The sequence below is a fragment of the Pleuronectes platessa genome, chromosome 10 (genome assembly GCF_947347685.1).
Source record: "Pleuronectes platessa chromosome 10, fPlePla1.1, whole genome shotgun sequence".
NCBI lineage: Eukaryota > Metazoa > Chordata > Actinopteri > Pleuronectiformes > Pleuronectidae > Pleuronectes > Pleuronectes platessa.
In genome coordinates, this window is record NC_070635.1 from 15,786,935 (window position 1) to 15,804,466 (window position 17,532).

Here is a 17,532-nt window from a genome sequence, read left to right on the forward strand (position 1 = left end):
ATAGTTGTTGAGACATTTTACGCAAAACCACATGTGGCTTTCCAAGTACACGCTCGTATACCCAATATTAGTTAGTAGGATTTATCATCTGGAAACCGTGCATGTCGGTATTAGTAGATGTGGACATATCTCACTAAAAAGGTAAAAAACATAGAGAAAAAGTCAAAGGATCCCGAAGGTCACTACAGTCCGTCCTCTAGGCACCATGAATATCTGTACTGTATTTCACAGAAAACCATTTAACAGCTGTAGAGATATTTCACTCTGAATCTAAAAAGTCAACCCTTTCGTGGTTCTACAGAAATAATCATGAGGATTCATCCTCAGGAGCCCATGAATGTCTGTGGCGTAGTTCATGGTGATTCATCCAAATGGTGAGATATTTCAGTGCGGCCCAGAGTGACTGATGGTTTCTGTCTGTCACAGTTTTACAGCAAACATCTGTTTCTTTTCTCTTTGTGTATCTCCTGTTTTTCCCCTCTCCCCCCCGTCCCTTCTGCCCTGTACAGTACGTCCCAATGCCCATTTTCTCCCTCTCTCCCTCACACTCCCCTCTCCTCTTCCCCCGGGTGTGTTTGATGGACTGATGTTATTATCTCCCCCTCCTTCATCCTCCGTCTTCAAAGAAGGGAGATGACTGTATCTGTCAGGCTTTAGTGTGCTTAAGAGAAGCCCCGAGCGCTGTAGAGCTCCACTCTCAGTCTGAGCCAAGCTAAGAAGGAAAAGAGGGCCAAAAGCCATGTGTGTATTTGACGGACTAGAAAATTGAAAGAGGAAATAGCCATATTCCTCCCTTCATTATCTATGTTCTTTACACTGAAGATGCATGACCTGTATTGAGGTGAATCAACCTCTGTGCTGTATGTTGCCGCGGTGAGCTGAAAGAGGAAGTTCAAGAAATGCAGAAGAGGAAAATCCAATGTGGACTGTGAACATAGTCTCTGTACCTAATGTGTTTGACATTTTAGGTGATTTATGGTTGGAAATACTGTGCATATTTTTCATGCTGCTTACGCATGCAACTGCTTTAAGTTCGTAATGGTTGATACATTATTATATAGTGATATAAAACAACAAACACATCCTCTTCACAGGATGTAGAAAAATGAATCTGGCTTTGATGGAACATCCGAAAAACTCAAAGAAGTAAGACAGTGATACTCTGTGGTTTGAACAGACACCACAACTCCTACTGTGTTAAAATACAATAACACACCAACCAATGAGTGTTTCAATCTCAACCACAGGACGCAGGATTCAGGCAGTGGAAGTAGTCACTTTTCTTCTCTCATTAGCCACAGAGACACTGCAAAGTCGATTAAACCACTGCGCGCACACAAACGCACATGCACACACGCAGGCACACACGCACAGACTGCTGCTGCTTATTATACTGCATCTTCATCTGTTAATAAACATCACACATTTGTCTACCCTCCACGTCTCGTTCTCTTTTCAGACATACACGAGCAAACATTAATTATTCATTTACTTTGCGGGGGGGTATCCATTCCACTTATCTTGTGTTCTGAGGCCTGAAGTGTTTTGTATGTAGTGTTTAGTTCTTTTTTCTCAGAACATCATAAAAATTCTACACCACTGTCAGGCTGACATTCTACAACTGGTTTGTTTTCTCTCTGAGCCACTTCCTCCATAATCAGTGTCTCCACGTCAGTTTTTCAGGAGAGCAACAAACAAGTGGTTTATTTGTTCAGTCCGGTCGAGCAGAGCGACCGATACAAACTCACCGTGTCACTCTCATTCTCTGCTTCTGGACGAAATACCAGAACCTCTCCACTGGAATTCTTCACTTCCCAGTGCTGCCTCCCACTACTTTACATTGTTCTCTGTATACGTGTTGGAGAACTACTCGCCTCTGTCTCCATCTCCCACATACTAGCATTGTTGTCACGGTCACATGAGGAGTCAGCCTCAAACCAAGCACTTGACTGCACTGAATTAGATTGTAGAAGAATAGTTTTCTAGTTTCAAGGGGTTTTTATTCCTGTAAATTTAGGTAAAGTCTCCCACCGATGAAAATCAAGTTCTTCAACCTGTTAACATGTCTCCCAGGCTTTAACAATACATTAAATAAATGTCAGTCTGAAAAAAAAATGGATTCTTTCCAGATTACCTACATTAACCTAATGTAGCAGTAGATCTCCACATTCTAGGTCCACAGTCCTTTGCTGATAAAACACTGATGAGGCCAGACTCCAGCAGTGATGAAGTCCCTGCAATTGATGACTACATTACATAAACTGACAAGTGCAATTTCCCAGCACAGAAATTCCCTCTCTCCCGCTGCTTCCCACCTCAGCGTGGTCCCACTTCATTTAGCGACAACAAGAGGCAACAAAGTGAAGCCCATCACTTCTCTGCCTGGGTCTTTGTTTTAAGTTAAAAATAATAAATACATAAGGGCCATCACGCCAAGGTGGTTTGGGTAATAGGACAAAACAGCAGACGGTTTGTCTATTCTCAAGTCTGCACACAGCCTCATAACTAAAAGCTTCTCTTTCCGCTGGGAGCTGTATCAGTAAAGGGCTGCTGCCATCTCCACCCACAGCTCCACATATTATATGCTGGTTCATTCACAGAACATCAAAGCTTTCTGATTCAACCATCAAACTGTACGGAGCTCATACTCAGACACTGATTTACAGAGGGAACCATTCTGTCTTAACTATCTTCAGCTACTTTGCCTAGAAAGAGACAATATGCATATTTAATGATCTAACAGGTATTAATTATTTAGCATTCATTTACTGCTCCCTGGCGAAAGTTAATGGCCTGAGTTGCTATTTCCAACCGGCCAATGGACACACTGTGGGCTGGTGTAGACACACACTGTGAGGTGTGACTGGATGAGTGGACATGGACTTTGAGTCAGAGGGTTTAACTTTACCTGCAGCTTTTATTGTTCCAACAGGACCACACAAAGACGTCTGAGAGAGACGGTGTGAGTCAGAAGTTTCAAACTGAGTGGGCGGCAGCAGCAGCGGTGACTTACAACTCATGCAGACAGAACGGTCTTAGCACCCAATTGCTACGATGTCCATCAATTATAAAAGATTTCTGTGATTCACATTATAAAAAAAATAAAGCTTAGAAACATAGATTATCGTTTGTCCTTCATGATTTTTCTTCAGCTTTACCGTGATAATCTGTACATCATGGGTGCAAGTGCAAACATGGACGGCTTGCTTTCACCTAGAACGTTATGTTTACATCTGTATTTGTTTGCTTGTTTGTTGGTTAGCAGGATAACACAAAAACTGCAGGGCTGATTTCCATGACTCTTGGTGGAAGGATGTGGTATGCAGATCAGGGGGGATTTTTCCACTTTCCCTAACATTACTAGACAGGGTGCTAGACATTTTCATTAATTTCTCACAGAATACTTCAGGGATCTTGATGAAATAAATCAGGCACATTTAGGGGTCTGATATTCAGTTTCAGAGTTTGTGCTGTTGGACCCTGGCAGAGGAATGCACCCAACTGAATACCCTTCTAGTTCAGTAATACTTCCAATAAACACATCAAGCGTACCCCATAATAACAGTGTAACTTACTGAATCCATGTCTCTTATTGACCTTTAAGTCTGATTTATCAAACTTGAGTCATTCAGGTCTTGTGACTTTACGCACATACAGCACTTTTTGTCCAGTTGTTACTCAACTAGTGAAATGTCAAAGTGCTTCTAAAATTAAAGCACAGAGCAAAAAAGGAAGGTTTCAAAAGGAATCATGGAATCTCAAATCCAAAATTGTATCTACATTTTAACTCATTCAGCACACGAAAACACTTGTGATGCTCTTTCTGCAATGGAAATGAAACATTGTTTTGAAAGTTTGTCTCAACACTGTAGAAGTTCCCAAAAATGTGTTTAACTTACAGGTTTCACCTTGTGTCCAGATCGTCTTGAACCGGTTCTGTGGGGTTCAAGTCTGGAGACTGAGCGACTCTTTCATCGTTTTGTTCTTTTCTTCAAAGGATCGGTCTCATTATTTTGCTGATAGATGAATCTATGATCAACCAAGGGTTATTTGTCTTTTTCTAACAATTCTGATAAAATTATTTACTTTAGATCAATACCTTCCGCAGTATTGTCCAAATAATGTGTCAGAAGGGGAAGTGACAGTTTGCTTCAATGCTGTCTTTGTACAGACAAAGGGTTTGTAACAAAAGCTGGAAAACCTGTTGGATTTTTAAAATTAACTTTTAAGGATTCATTTCCTTCCGCTGCTGCAGGAAAGTTGTAAGTTAACTTATTTCCTGATCCCTGAAAAAGGCCTTTTTACTAATAAATTGACATGACCTTATCTAGAGTGACGTCTGAATTTTTCTAGAGAACCGCTCATCCACAAACCCTCTCAGTCAACACAGCACTTCCATGAGTCCTCAGCAACCCACCTGTCAAGTTTGAGAACTGTCGGACGAGAGGTTGTCATGAAAGTCAGTGTAAAGCCAAGGAGACAGATGCTTCCATTTATAGTAGCTGTTCCCTCAGCTGACCCAACTCAAACCAAGGAGGAGATGTTCAGGGTGATGTTAGCATTGTTTCTACTGATCTCTCACTTTGATTTAAGGGAAATTACCTAAATACAGAAATCAAAATATAACTGAGCCTTAAACAAAAAAAGTGATGGTGCAGTGCAGAGATGTTCACTGTGAGCATTAAAAATAAAGAATGTCTTTCAAGTGCTAATGACAAGAGAGAGGTTCTGACATTCTTTTGTGAAAACTGTACATCTCAAGAGCAGAGGAAAGGAGAGAGAAAGATTTAACTCCCGTTAATGAGGAAGTAACGTGAGAGAAGCAGGAGTTGACTCACCAACACTCTGTTCTCCGTCTTGTCTGCTTTGATCTCCAGTTTGACTCTCCTCCTCAGCGACAGCTTCACCTTCCTCCCCAACGCATCCCTCACGCTCTCTGCACGGAGGAGAAGAAAGGCAAAAACAATTATTTCACATATCTGAGCAGTGGATCCAAATGCCTTTTTGACGGGGGTTCATTTAAGAAAAAACTAAAACATAATTCCATTTAACAGAAGGGCCACATTTTCTTTCAAGTGATTCATCCTGCATTGCATGAGGCTTCTCTTTTTTTCGGCAGCTCTTTTCCACAAAGTCTTAACATAGACCTGATTTAAATCAAAAGCTCAAGTTGAGTCAGAATTTCAACATTTTGACTTCCTCAGCAGAGAACAGATCAGTGCACTTCTGCCTCAGGGGGAATAATTTCCCATTTCCTCTTATTTGAAATAACATGCTTACATATTCAATAAAAGATTTATTAAACCCAACTGCAACCCACAAGGGGAGGAAACGTCGGTCTTCTAGTTTTCACCTAAATTACCAATCATGAGTTTCTTCTGATGAGACGTGAAACTGTCTCCAGTATTCCTAAACCAATACACTCATTTAAACTGGGCTTACAGTTCATGTGACTTTAGAGATGTTGTTAGCTAACAATGCTAGCTATGCATGAGGCTGCAAGATTGGACATTGATCCCAATGACAAAATAACTCTCCTGTAAGAGCGCCTTCCGCTACCTCTATTTTTTAAGTGGAAAAAAAGGGGGAAGTATTTAGGGGATATACTTGTGACTATGCTCCAACTGTGCGACAGCATGAACAACAGCAACCAAATTATTCTGATATTTCACAAATTCATCTGATTTGTCCGACTGGCAGCCGGAGCATCAGATCGCTCCTCGCTCCTCTGTACACTGCATAATAAATGACGCATGAAGAAGCTGAAATTCGGTCAGACTCTAAAATGAGTTGGGTGTCCCAGAGTGAGCCCAGCTTTACACAGTCAGAGAAAGTAGAACATTAAAAACACACGAGACTTAACGTCCTTGGTTAAACAATCATCCATCATAGTGATGACACCGTTTGATTGACACTACATTTGTCAATAACGATTTTGATCATTGATGAATTCCATTGGACATTAAACATATATTTGGCTTTTGAAGATGTCAGGATGCAGGATGGTTCTCTCTAGACTGACGTATCCAAGGGTATTGGATGGATTATCATGCCATGATACAAACATTCATTATCCCCAGAGGATGAATCCTATTGATTTTGGTGATTCCCTGACTTCCTATAGCGTTATCATAAGCAACAGCTAGCTCCTGGTTAAAAATGAATGAAAATGAATGGCATTCCCAATAGTTCAGATAGGCTAATCAGTAAATGCTGACACACTATAAGTGAGATAACATTCCAGTTTAGCTCCTTTACAGTATGCTAGCATTGTCATTAATTGCATGCTAGCAAGCTGGTGTCAGCATTAAGCTCAAAGCATTGTGCCTAAGTACCAGGGCTGCAAGCATGGCTGCAAACTGTTGGTCTTTTGTTCACTATTTTCTTAAATTAATTAGATAAATAATGAATTTAAAGTATCCTTTACATTAATTCATAAAATAACAGATAGTTAAATCATTAAATATATACATGTGTGTATTCGGATAAGCTACAGGGTGAGATGAGCATTATGCTCAGTGTGTGTTCCGCTGCTCCGATTGATTGTTCACACCCATCCGAAGCGCCCGTGGCTTAGGGAGCAGAAGTGGGTCAGCCGCCTCTCCACGCGCCTCGCTCACCCACCACAGCAGCTGATATCGTCCGTGTGCACATGTGCCTGAGACAGAGCGTCATCCTGTGTGTGTGTGTGTGTGTGTGTGTGTGTGTGTGTGCATCTGTGCTGGCACGCGTGTGCCCTCGCCCACGGGCTTCCTCGAGCCGTCGTCAGATCAAAGTGAAACTAATAATTAGGGAAAGTGCTAAATTGTTCATCTGCCAGCCTTGAGCTCGCTACAAGACACTGGGATGAGAATGTGCAGCGTTTCCTACTGCAGCATTTCTAAAAACTCCAGATCACACACTCAATAACTTACAAAGAGGTCTCTGGTGGGCCTCAACGCCAAATGAGACCTGGTGGGTTTTAATGAGCCGAGGCAGTTCTTGGTCCCAGACAGGAAAAGTTCCTGACAGAATATCATCTCTCTTTTTTTTTTCTAATTCAGTTCCTCTTCTTATTCATTAAAACTGTGACAGGAGCAGAGGATTTGTCAGCCGGCGGCCCTGGGGTTCATATTCAGCTGTGGAGGCATTTTGCGGGAGGTTACACCAGGTAGCATTTCAGTTGGGATTTGTTTATAACACGAGGAACCAGGAGACCTATGGCCTAGTAAAAGCTTAAACAATCACAAGCCCATACAGTCACTTTCTAGTTCATGGAGGTTTGCATATTGAGGATGTCACAGGATAAAGTCCTGGATATTAAATGTCACTGCGGCAGCTATTCATGGCGAAGGTTTCTCCAGCTGTAACTCATTTCTCACACAAAGCCATTACGAAAACTGATGAGTACACAAATACAGTCACTGAATATCCTCCATATCAGTTCCTGGAAATCAGATAATATCACTTACAAAACCAGTCAGTTGGTAAAAAAGTGTAAATCTGAAATTAATTTCACACCAAAAATGAAATACACCTTCCATAAAAGGCTGATCTTCCTCCTGCAGCATTGGCCTGAAATTCCTGCCAACACTGACGTATTGTGATGGTGAATCACCAGCACCAGTGTATGTTTCATACAATAGCTGGTTATACACTCATCCAGACAACACCACATGACAATAGGATCACGCCGACACAAAGTCCTTATGTTAAGTGTGCAGTGTTGAGCAAAGACCGGGGATAAAGATAGAGAAGCTTGCTCACTAGAAGGCACAAGAAACCTGCATTTCTAGTCCAGGACAAAATATGGTGATACATTAGATTAATAGATTAACTTTAGACAAGAATGAAATCATCTTCACAAAGTTCCCTGGACGCCATGATTAACCGGGCGGTTTGAGAGATCTGTGCTTTTCAGAGGACAAAAGACAGAACGTTTTTTACCACATTAACCTATAAACTCCCAGTCATTTTAAATTCAAATTAATCCCCAAAATGTCAGGATGGATTAAATTCGGAATGTGTAGAAAGGACAGTGATTAATTCAGCATGTAAACACTGCAAGGTTGGGACAAGTTGATATACTGAATATACAGTGTGAGACTGATGCTGTTTGATATGGTGGAATAAGATGAATTCAATCAGACCTACAGCTACTTAAGAAATAAATGCTAAGAGTATGAGCATGACCTGAACCACATGAAGATGGTGGAATTCCCACATCAAACAGAAACACGTTTGTGCCTTTCTGTTCCTAATCCCAACTGTTCGGAAGAGTTCAAACAACTTGGATGGACGGAATTAAGTGACTCCTTGAATGAAACAGTCAATGACTCTGTAGGGAAAAGCCTGAACCAGGTGTCTGCATGACCAAGCAACATTTTCCTTTAAGCCTCGTCCGCACGCAACATACACCGTCTTTAAGAAACCTAAGCAAAGGAACATTCTGGCTGAGACGAAGACGGAGACATGGAGCTTGTGCTTGTCCAACATTGCACTGAGGTGTCACAAACTGAGCTATAATGCCAAACAAAGAGAGCGGGAGCTACAGCCACACAGCTTTAGTCCTCAACCAGTCCAAATACAGTGAGTCAGGAGAAACGCTGCAGACTCCAGGGGGAGAGTCTTCAGGACCAGAGGTGACCGGGCCCGTCTGGGCTCCCACCCTGTGGAAACACTCTCCCCGGGGGGATCAAACTCCTGGTCCTTTTTTAAATTAACATTTTTTTATAAGTGTGCTTTCTCTTATTTCTTATCTCAACATCTTTTCAGAATGTTCTATTTTGTCTTGTTTTTACCAATTTCTCATCTGTAACATTTTGTATTTCTTGTTCTGTGCTCTCTTGCTGTGTGACTTTCAAATTGTTTTTTAAATCGTTTCTCATCGGTCATTTTTGTTGTTTGTTATTGTTTATTTTCCTAATGTTTGCCTTCAATTATTAACTCTTAACTAGTAAAGCACCTTGTGATTTGAAAGGTACGACAGAAATACAGTTCATTATATATTATTAATATTATTAAAGGCATGACAAAACTCCAGGTTTTATAGAATTGAGACTGCACTGTGGTCAATGGGGGGGGGGGGGGGTAATCCTGCACGTTATGTGCTCGGGCAAGAACAAGCTGACCACTCATCTCTAAAGAATTTGGCTTGTGCTGAACACATGCACTTCACCTTGACTATCGTGAACAGATTCATACTGTACAACTCATCTTCACCAGGATACGAAGTAACACATGTTGTGAGGAACCGTCCAGCCAGGATGGGGACAATAAACATCACAATGGAAACGGCTCTAAAGTGGTTTCTAGTGGCATCATAGGGACAATAACACCAGTGTTGTGTCTTAGCGCGGTGCGTGTTGCTCTGTTGCATTAACACAATACACTACACGGATCAAATGTGGTCACAGTGAACTTGCAGCTCCTGCGGACAGTGAGATCCAGCGCGTACAATGACAGAGAGAGAATCAGGGATTGTTCCCTGTCTGGTCTGGACACATGGCCGAGACGCGTCTCTTACCCAGCAGCTCTTTGGGCACCTCTGACACCTCCTCGCTCATGTTGGCCGCAGGAAAGAAACGTCCGGAGGAAGAACGAGTTCAGTGAGGAGCCTCAAATAAGGAGGGACGAGAGAGAGAAGGGAACAAGAGGGAGAGGAGTCAGGTGGTGCCTGCTCCTGCTCCTGCTCCTCCACCACCACCGCCGCTGCCGCTGCCGGTGCGTCTCTCCCGGTTACATGCTCCTCTCCTCCGCCGCCCCTTCTACCTCTTCTCCCCGCGGTGTCCGGACGATGTATATCCGCGGTTCTCCGGGCGCATCTCCCGTCGGTTGGACCGGGTTCAGACGGGGTCTACAGGAGACAACGCAGGGGCCGAAGTCTTCTCAGTGGAAATCATGCCGAGGACCAGCGCTACCGCCGCTCACGCACATCCTCTGTGGCCGTAAAGCTGTCGGCGGCTCAGCAGCAGCCAATGGTGGGAACCGGCGGGGCCCCTCCTTCTCCCCCTCTCTCTCTCCCTCCCTCTGTCCCTCCCTCTCCCCGCTCGGTGATGCGACAGTGACGGGAGACGATGCTGAGCCGGGGCGGTGTGGCGTGGCAGCAGGGGAGGAGGGGAGGGGGGGCGGTGTCAGCTACATTATTAATGAGCAGTCCCGCTACACGGCGTCCAAGCTGGGACCCCTAGTGGTGCCTGAGGGGGGGTGTGTGTGTGTGGGGGGGGGGCACGTGGTCCCATTCAAACACAGCATATGTGCAGAAATATCCCCAAGACCACTAATAGATGATGTAGCCATGATTATATAATAAACAATACAGGCCTGCTGTGCCCCCACTCCATCATGATGTCACTGTGAGGTCAGAGGCTTTAAGGGATAGTTCACCCAAAAAGGAAAGTTCTCTCATCATCTACTTACCACTGTGCCAATGGAGGGGCGGGTGAAGTGCTTGAGTCCGCAAAACACTTTCAGTTTTGCAGCCAAATCCAATACAATTAAAATGACTGTTGACCACTTCTTCAAACGTAGATTAAATCAAATTAAACGCCTCCATACTGCTCCTGTGGTGTCACCCAAGCTCGAAATGGCGTCATACATACACCATGTTTTTTAAATGTCCGTTGTTATCCTCAACCCGGGTCCTCGTTCACTTTCACACGCTCACACCACACAAGCTCGTGCCCCCATGCTTTCGCCTAATGGGCACTTAATGACGTGACTCGCACACCCACACGTGAGCGCGACTCCAGAGGATAACAGAGGACATATGGAATAAAAACATGGTGTAAATGAAACCGCTTTGAGTTGGATTTGAATGTCGGAGCTTACGGACACTTGGACATTTGGACACAACAGGAGCAGTATGGAGGCATTTAGGGTTTTTTCTGTTGTTGTTGTACATTTGAAGAAGTGGTCACCAGTTACTTAAATTTGTTTGGCTGCAACACTGTTTACCCCCGATACTCCACACGTGTGTTGTGGACTCTTCATCACACCTCCATCAACATAGTGGTGAGTAGATAATGAGTGCATTTTCGTTTTAGGGTGAACTATCCGTTTAATATCACTCAGGGAAATGTCATGGGATTTTTACAGACACACCTTATGTTAGAGAGTGCAAAGAGGTCTACTGTTTTAACATTAAAAAATAAAGAGCCTGCTGCTGCACCAGTCGAAATCCACTGCAACTGGTGGGAAACATGGCCAACAAAGTAATAACAAATGAGTGAGTGGTTATGAGTTATGGTTAATTGCAGTCCTTTCAAAGTATGACACACCTGGCCTTGGGTATATTTGGAATTCTGTACAAAATACACACTTTTATTGTGGAATGATAGATTGTCCCAACAGGTTTAGGCCCCAGAGTCAGTGAGAAACAGGTTCTGATGCATGAAAAGGTCATTTTGATGATTATAAAACACTGTGTTTGTAAAATAACTATTTTGAATATGTTAAAACATATGTCTACAAGGACCAGAGGTAAAGATGGAGGAGGGCGACATCCAGTGGTCATTTGGTTAAATTACAGCCATGCTTGGTTAAACTGATAAATAGTAATCAGAATTTTGGTTTAGAAGTATTCTTTCGATGTTTGCAGCGTTGATGCAATATTCAAATTAATCTGTAGATGTAAGTAAATCCATATCCAATTAATGGAAACAGTCCATCATCATGCTTTTCATATATCTGTCATATATTTCTCACTGATTTCTACGAAATATCACGTGGCAATGCACTCTCACAGGAAAATAAACAATGTGGTAAAAAAAATTCAAGTGCTTTTCAAATAGGCAAAAAATTCAGCTGTATCACACTGAGGTATGTGGCTTTTAATGTCTCAAACATGTCATACTCCTACATATACCATGAGCTGTCAGTCTAATAGATTTAAGCTACAGTTTGGAATCTTGTGCTGGATCTCCATGAGCCTCTTCTCCAGTTTTTCTGCTATGGTTTTGAGGTTTGAGTCCTTCAGCATCTGTGGCAGTTTTCTCAGCTGCTCCTCTGGAGCCTGGGCCAGCCACGCTGTGATCTGATGCATGAGAGCGCCTCTCTTTCTGGGGGCCGAACGGTTGATGTACCTGTGAGATGGAGAAGTCGGTTTAGTGGGTGAACAGAGGCAAGAGACGAAGGGAGAGAAACACGTGTAGTCTCACCTGGTGACAAATCTCCACATCTTTACCACACGCATCCTGTGCATTGAGAAGAAGTCCGAGAGGAAGGTCCTGAGTGGCTCACCTGAGAGACAAGTTTGTATCATGTGAGTAGGAAAATTCAGTTTAAGTTGGGGCAGTTCAAAAACAACTAGCACAATTCGCACACCAACTACACACCTCCATTTGCAAGCGAATCGCAGGTGCCGCACACCGAGTCATGGTAAACAGAGCTGGGAAGCAGCACAGTCTGTCCAATTGCACATTCCTGATGCCTTACACACGTTTCCAGAGCAGAAGACGAGTTGGAGAAGTAGCCATCGGAACACTGTTCACAAACAGTGTTCTTCTGCGACGTACCTGAAATAAGACACAGAGCATTTTGGGTTCACTCACATGTTTCAAGCTGACACTGTGAGTGCAAAGAGCCCAAATGATCACAGGTACTTCTGCAGAGATTCTGTGCACTTTGTGAATTTCTACTTTATCCTTAAACTCTATTGTTTTGGGCTGCTAAGCCTTTAAAATATTGAGTATCTGATGCATTGATTATTGGAGGATCCTCAGCTATTTCTTTACTCCTACAGATTTACAAAAGTCGACAGGAACATGATGAACGTGCCCTTTTATCTAAGACTTTTTAAAATGTATTTTTCTGAATTTATTCTACATTTTTAAATCTGGCCAATGATGGCAACAATTCTAAATTTAAAATGTGTTACAATGCCCAACAACTGCATTTCTAATTATGCAAGACCATACAAGACTGTATATAGGCTACTATATGTACTCACTATATACAAATGTAGAAATAGTGGAATCAAGACTTTATTCTCTGTGTAACAAAAAATAATTTCCAGTGATCTGAATTGAGTCTTAAACATCCTAATGTGTGAACGTGTAATCAAAAGATCTGCTGCTGTGTGAAACTTTCACTTGAGCACCTGTCATGCAAATACAGAAACGCGCTGCAAATAGCAAAAACAATAACGGAAATGTTTCCAGGAGACCCAAACAAATGATGACGCTGGCTGTGGTTCAATGCTTTGTGAGGTCATTGAACTCTGTTACTCGTCAGTGGTGATGGAACTTCACAAAGCATTGACACGCAGCCGGGTGCATCATTTTTGTTGTTGTCGTTTTCGCAATCTGCAGCGCAAGTGTCGTCAACTGATGAAGTTGTTAGTTTGCAGTGATCTTACCTTTGGTCCGAACGCCCTCCCCGGGCTCGCACTCCGAGTGTCGCACACAGAAGTCACTGGCCCAGTAGAAGCCCTCCTTGCACCGACACGCCCGGTTGCTGACCGGCGAGCACTCGGTCTCCACCTCCTGGTTGTCGGTGCAGAAGTTGTCGCAGTACAGACACCGGGGCAGGTGGTTCCACAGCTCGGTGAAGTGCTCCCTCCGGCACGGCGCGCACTTGGTGGCCGTGGAGGCGCTGCAGTGCGCGGTCATGTGGGTGCCTGGTGGACACCGGTCACACGTCAGGTCCTCCCCGGTCCAAGGGCTCCGGAACTGGAAGGTGCGGAGAGGATCGACCGCGGGTACAGCGGAGAGAACCCCGGAGACCAGGAGGAGCTGTAAGACGAGCTGAGGAGAGGACCATGGTCACTGCTACTGCAGGTATTAAACTACTTCTACTACTACTAGTATACTACTACTACTACTACTTCTACTACCAGGGTCACTGCTACTGCATGTAATAAACTAATACTACTACTGGTAGTATACTACTACTACTACTACTACTTCTACTACCAGGGTCACTGCTACTGCAGGTATTAAACTACTACTACTACTACTACTGGTAGTATACTACTAATACTACTACTTCTACTACCAGGGTAACTGCTACTGAAGGTATTAAACTACTTCTACTACTGCTACTAGTATACTACTACTACTACTACTACTACTACCATGGTCACTGCTACTGGAGGTATTAAAAGTTATACTACAACTACTAGTATACTACTACTGCCACTACCACAACTACTACATCTTCTACTAACATGGTCACTGCTAATGCAGGTATTAAAATGTATACTACTAGTGAACTATTTCTGCCACTACTGCTACTACTTCTTCTATCACTACAACCACAAGATTTAAATAAATACAATGTGTCTTTAAAGGTCCCGTGTATAAGATTTATGAGAATGGGATCTACTGCCAGAAATTGAATATAGAATAATCCTATTGATATATTCACTAGTGTGTAATCATCTAAAATAATTGTCGTTTTCTTTACCCTAGAATAGGCCCTTTATATTTAAATACTTTATATTTACATACATGGGTCCTCAGGCACCGCAATGTTTTTTACAGTAGCCCACGGCATCTTTCACGGCAGTTACAGGTAAATCACAGCAATATGATTTTTTTTTTCAATTTATTGGAAATTGCCCATATATCTTCATCACTGTATTATTATTGTAATTCCTTAGGCAAACATACAATTATTAATTATTATTTGACTGCAGCAGCGGCATTTTACTTATAAATTATGTTCCCTCTTTTCACTATTTTTATCACACACAATCAGTTTTCCCACAATTTTTTCATTCAGACATTTACTGAATTAAGAGTTATTTTGGGAGGTAAGTAGTAGTAGCTACTACTACTTACCTCCCAAAATAACTCTTAGGTGTCCACAAGGGACATAAATATATTTTGGGGACTTATTATTATTAATATTATGAATAATATTATTATTAGACTGTAAATACAACTGTCCTTGATTAACATAGTGAAGTTTTAGTCCATTTAACATTGGGTAATTTAGTCAATTTCCAATCAATAAAAACCATATAAGATACACATTTTATTCTAAATGGTTTTCAGTAATTTGACTGCCTTTAAATTAGATATTTTTTGTGATTAAACATCAATCAAAGCAACACTAATCCTCACGTCTCTGTCTGTGCAGGATTTGATCATTTTTAACTTAATCACATGAAATTTATAGAGAACACTCACCATGCTGATAATGTTGGGACTCCAGTTGAAGTGGATTTGGTAGTGGAAGCAAGTATTCTTATAGTGAACGACTAACGTACAGGAACTGCCAGTGCGTAGGCGTCCGGTGAGAGATCAACCGCAATTCAAAAAAAAGGTCAGCTATCTTCTAACTTCCACTTCCACAAAGAGAGCGGCTCAGGTTCGGAGTAAATTAAATTACTAATAAAAGCTTCTAGGAAGTATTAAAGCAATCGGTGCGTCAAACCAAGAGATCAGTTAATTAGATTCAAAGCCATTAAAGGACATTTAATTCTGCTGTTTACAGTTCCCCCTGTCTGTATAGAAGAAGCTGATGTTTCCACTTTGCACAGTTTCTCATTTACTGCAATTGAATCTGAGTTCATCAGCTTTGATTCCCCGGATGTTTCAGGATCTAATATGCAAGTCAAGAAAATTCAACAATCTTCCATGCTGCAGTAATTTTATAGCAGTCATGACCCCAGAGGTTGTGAAACTGCTAAAGGAATCTCAAGAAAATGTCTGCTTTTGCACAACCTCTTTAAAAGACATTTTAAAATGTCCTTTATCGTCATTTGTATGGAGATGTGGATCATTTTTCAATGGTTTGACATTTGAGGAGTAGGTAAGTAAGTCAGCCAATAAGTCAAATATTTTCTGTGAAAAAAAAAACCTAAGTATTGGTGAGTCACTCAGAATGTACAGTATGACAGTTTGCTGATAAGGGGAAATGAGTCAAATAAGTGACTAAGTTTTGTTCACCTCCTGTTTCTGCAGAATACAAGAATATGATATCATGTCAGGGTGATATTAATTCAGATCATGTAAAAGAAAACTAGTTTTTTCTAGAAGTACATTCTTATGAAGAATACAAAAATATATAAAAAAAAATTATGATGCTAATAAATTCTCAAAAGCACCTTGTGCTTAATTTGCTCCGTCCTAACAGAAAGAAGCTGTACACGCTATTTGCCTGAATAAAATAAAGTGGCTTTAGAAAGTAATCAAACCTCTTTAATTCAGATTCAAATGTAAAGGGGAAACATGTTATTAGAAATGTATGTCTTAACATTTCATTTATAAAAGTTTCATTGACAGCTTCTGTCTTCTTGGTTGAATCTCGCTCTGAACACCTGGATTTGGAGAGTTTAACTCCTGCTTCCTGGCAGATCCTCTCACTCCTTCTCTTTGAAACTGGGACACTCAAGGACAGGTCAGAAACTTGTCCTGAAGCCACTCTGATGTTGCCTTGCACTGAGAGTTGAACCATTGCTCCAGCAGGTCACCTGCACTTGAGCGGAATTCCTTAAAGAATCTCTGGGTTAGGCTGCATTCATCCCTCAACCCTGGCCCACCACCAGGCTGTAGACAGTGTAGCAGCCCGGCTGTGAGCTCTGCCCAAAACATTAACGTTTTAATTTTGCATTAATTAAAACGTAAATTTTTTGCACTATATAAAAAATTAACGTTTTGCATTTTTTTTTATACATCAGGACTTTGTATGTTTAACAAAAATAAAAATGAAAAAGAAAAGTCATAATAGTATGACATTTTTTTTCAGGAAATAAGCATAACTTTTTTGGCATAACTTCCCAATTTCAAATATTCCTATTTGACAACACCTTATCGGAAATTATAACTTTTTTCCCGCAAGTTTATGACCTTCTTTTTCCTCGTGCTCTGAAGACCCTTTGAATACCATTTGGCAAACTTCAAGTGAGCGGTCATTTAATTGGAGTAAAAATTACTCCATTTAACATCTTTCAAAACATGAAGGCTTGATTGGTTAGATTGAGTGCAGGGGTGCTGAAATCTGATTGGGAGAGCCCCTGTCCTGTCAGAGGACTTTTTAAAATTAACTTGTTTTATACTAGTCGCTTATTTACAACACCAACAATAAATATGAAAATTTGTTAAGAATGTCTATTGCCTTAGCTTTTCTGAAGTACACAATGTGCTTGAACAAGGAATCATTTTCCAAATACCGTGTATTCAATAATTTTAGGCTATAGAGCTAACAGTAAATAATGAGTGACCTAAATGTTCACCTTACTGAATCAGGAATTGAGCTTTGGGCATATAGCCTAAATGCCCCTCCTAAATTGTGGCCCCTGTATGGCCCCTGTATGGCCCCTGTATGGCCCCTTATTTAGAAAAATCCTAGCTCCACCAGTGCGTGTTAGCAAAGTTGTACAAGTGTGAGGAAAAGTGGCTCAGATAAAACATATTCACAGCATATACAAAGAATGTTATGGATGTTGCCTAACCCTAGTATGTAATGAATATTGACATTCACTTAAATGTTCTAAGTGTTGTGTGTATATTATGCTTGGAATTAAAATATATTTAATATTAACTCCTGACCTTGATATAACCTAATCTATAACCTTGAAGGAAATTATAAGACAACAGCAAAATG

General features: G+C 41.6%; 2 protein-coding genes across 3 annotated transcripts in view; both read right to left on the reverse strand.

Moving 5' to 3' along the window:
- The window catches only part of LOC128449426 (F-actin-uncapping protein LRRC16A), a 63,900-nt gene extending 53,942 nt beyond the window's left edge, over positions 1 to 9,958 (reverse strand). Inside the window, exons 1-2 of one of the 2 annotated variants that reach the window (XM_053432589.1) lie at positions 9,506 to 9,958; positions 4,839 to 4,936 (exon numbers count right to left, since the gene is read on the reverse strand). In XM_053432589.1, the coding sequence (XP_053288564.1) occupies positions 4,839 to 4,936; positions 9,506 to 9,545 (138 nt within the window). In that variant the 5' untranslated portion in view covers positions 9,546 to 9,958. The remainder of the gene's footprint in view (positions 1 to 4,838; positions 4,937 to 9,505) is intronic. The other variant, XM_053432590.1, reaches the window with a different exon arrangement.
- Positions 9,959 to 11,269: 1,311 nt separating this feature from the next.
- Positions 11,270 to 15,448, reverse strand: LOC128449427 (tumor necrosis factor receptor superfamily member 6B). Its single transcript, XM_053432591.1, has 5 exons — positions 15,114 to 15,448; positions 13,337 to 13,724; positions 12,315 to 12,494; positions 12,138 to 12,219; positions 11,270 to 12,062 (listed from the first exon to the last, which is right to left on the reverse strand). The coding sequence occupies exons 1-5, from the start codon at positions 15,114 to 15,116 to the stop codon at positions 11,855 to 11,857; spliced, it is 861 nt and encodes a 286-aa protein (XP_053288566.1). The 5' UTR covers positions 15,117 to 15,448; the 3' UTR covers positions 11,270 to 11,854.
- Positions 15,449 to 17,532: the final 2,084 nt, after the last annotated feature.

Excerpts from the sequence above, each read along its gene's own strand:
- LOC128449427 (XM_053432591.1), bottom strand. Across the intron at positions 12,220-12,314 it reads CGATTCGCTTGCAAATGGAG|GTGAGCCACTCAGGACCTTC; the intron begins GTGTGTAGTTGG and ends CTTGTCTCTCAG. Across the intron at positions 12,063-12,137 it reads ATGTGGAGATTTGTCACCAG|GTACATCAACCGTTCGGCCC; the intron begins GTGAGACTACAC and ends TCCATCTCACAG.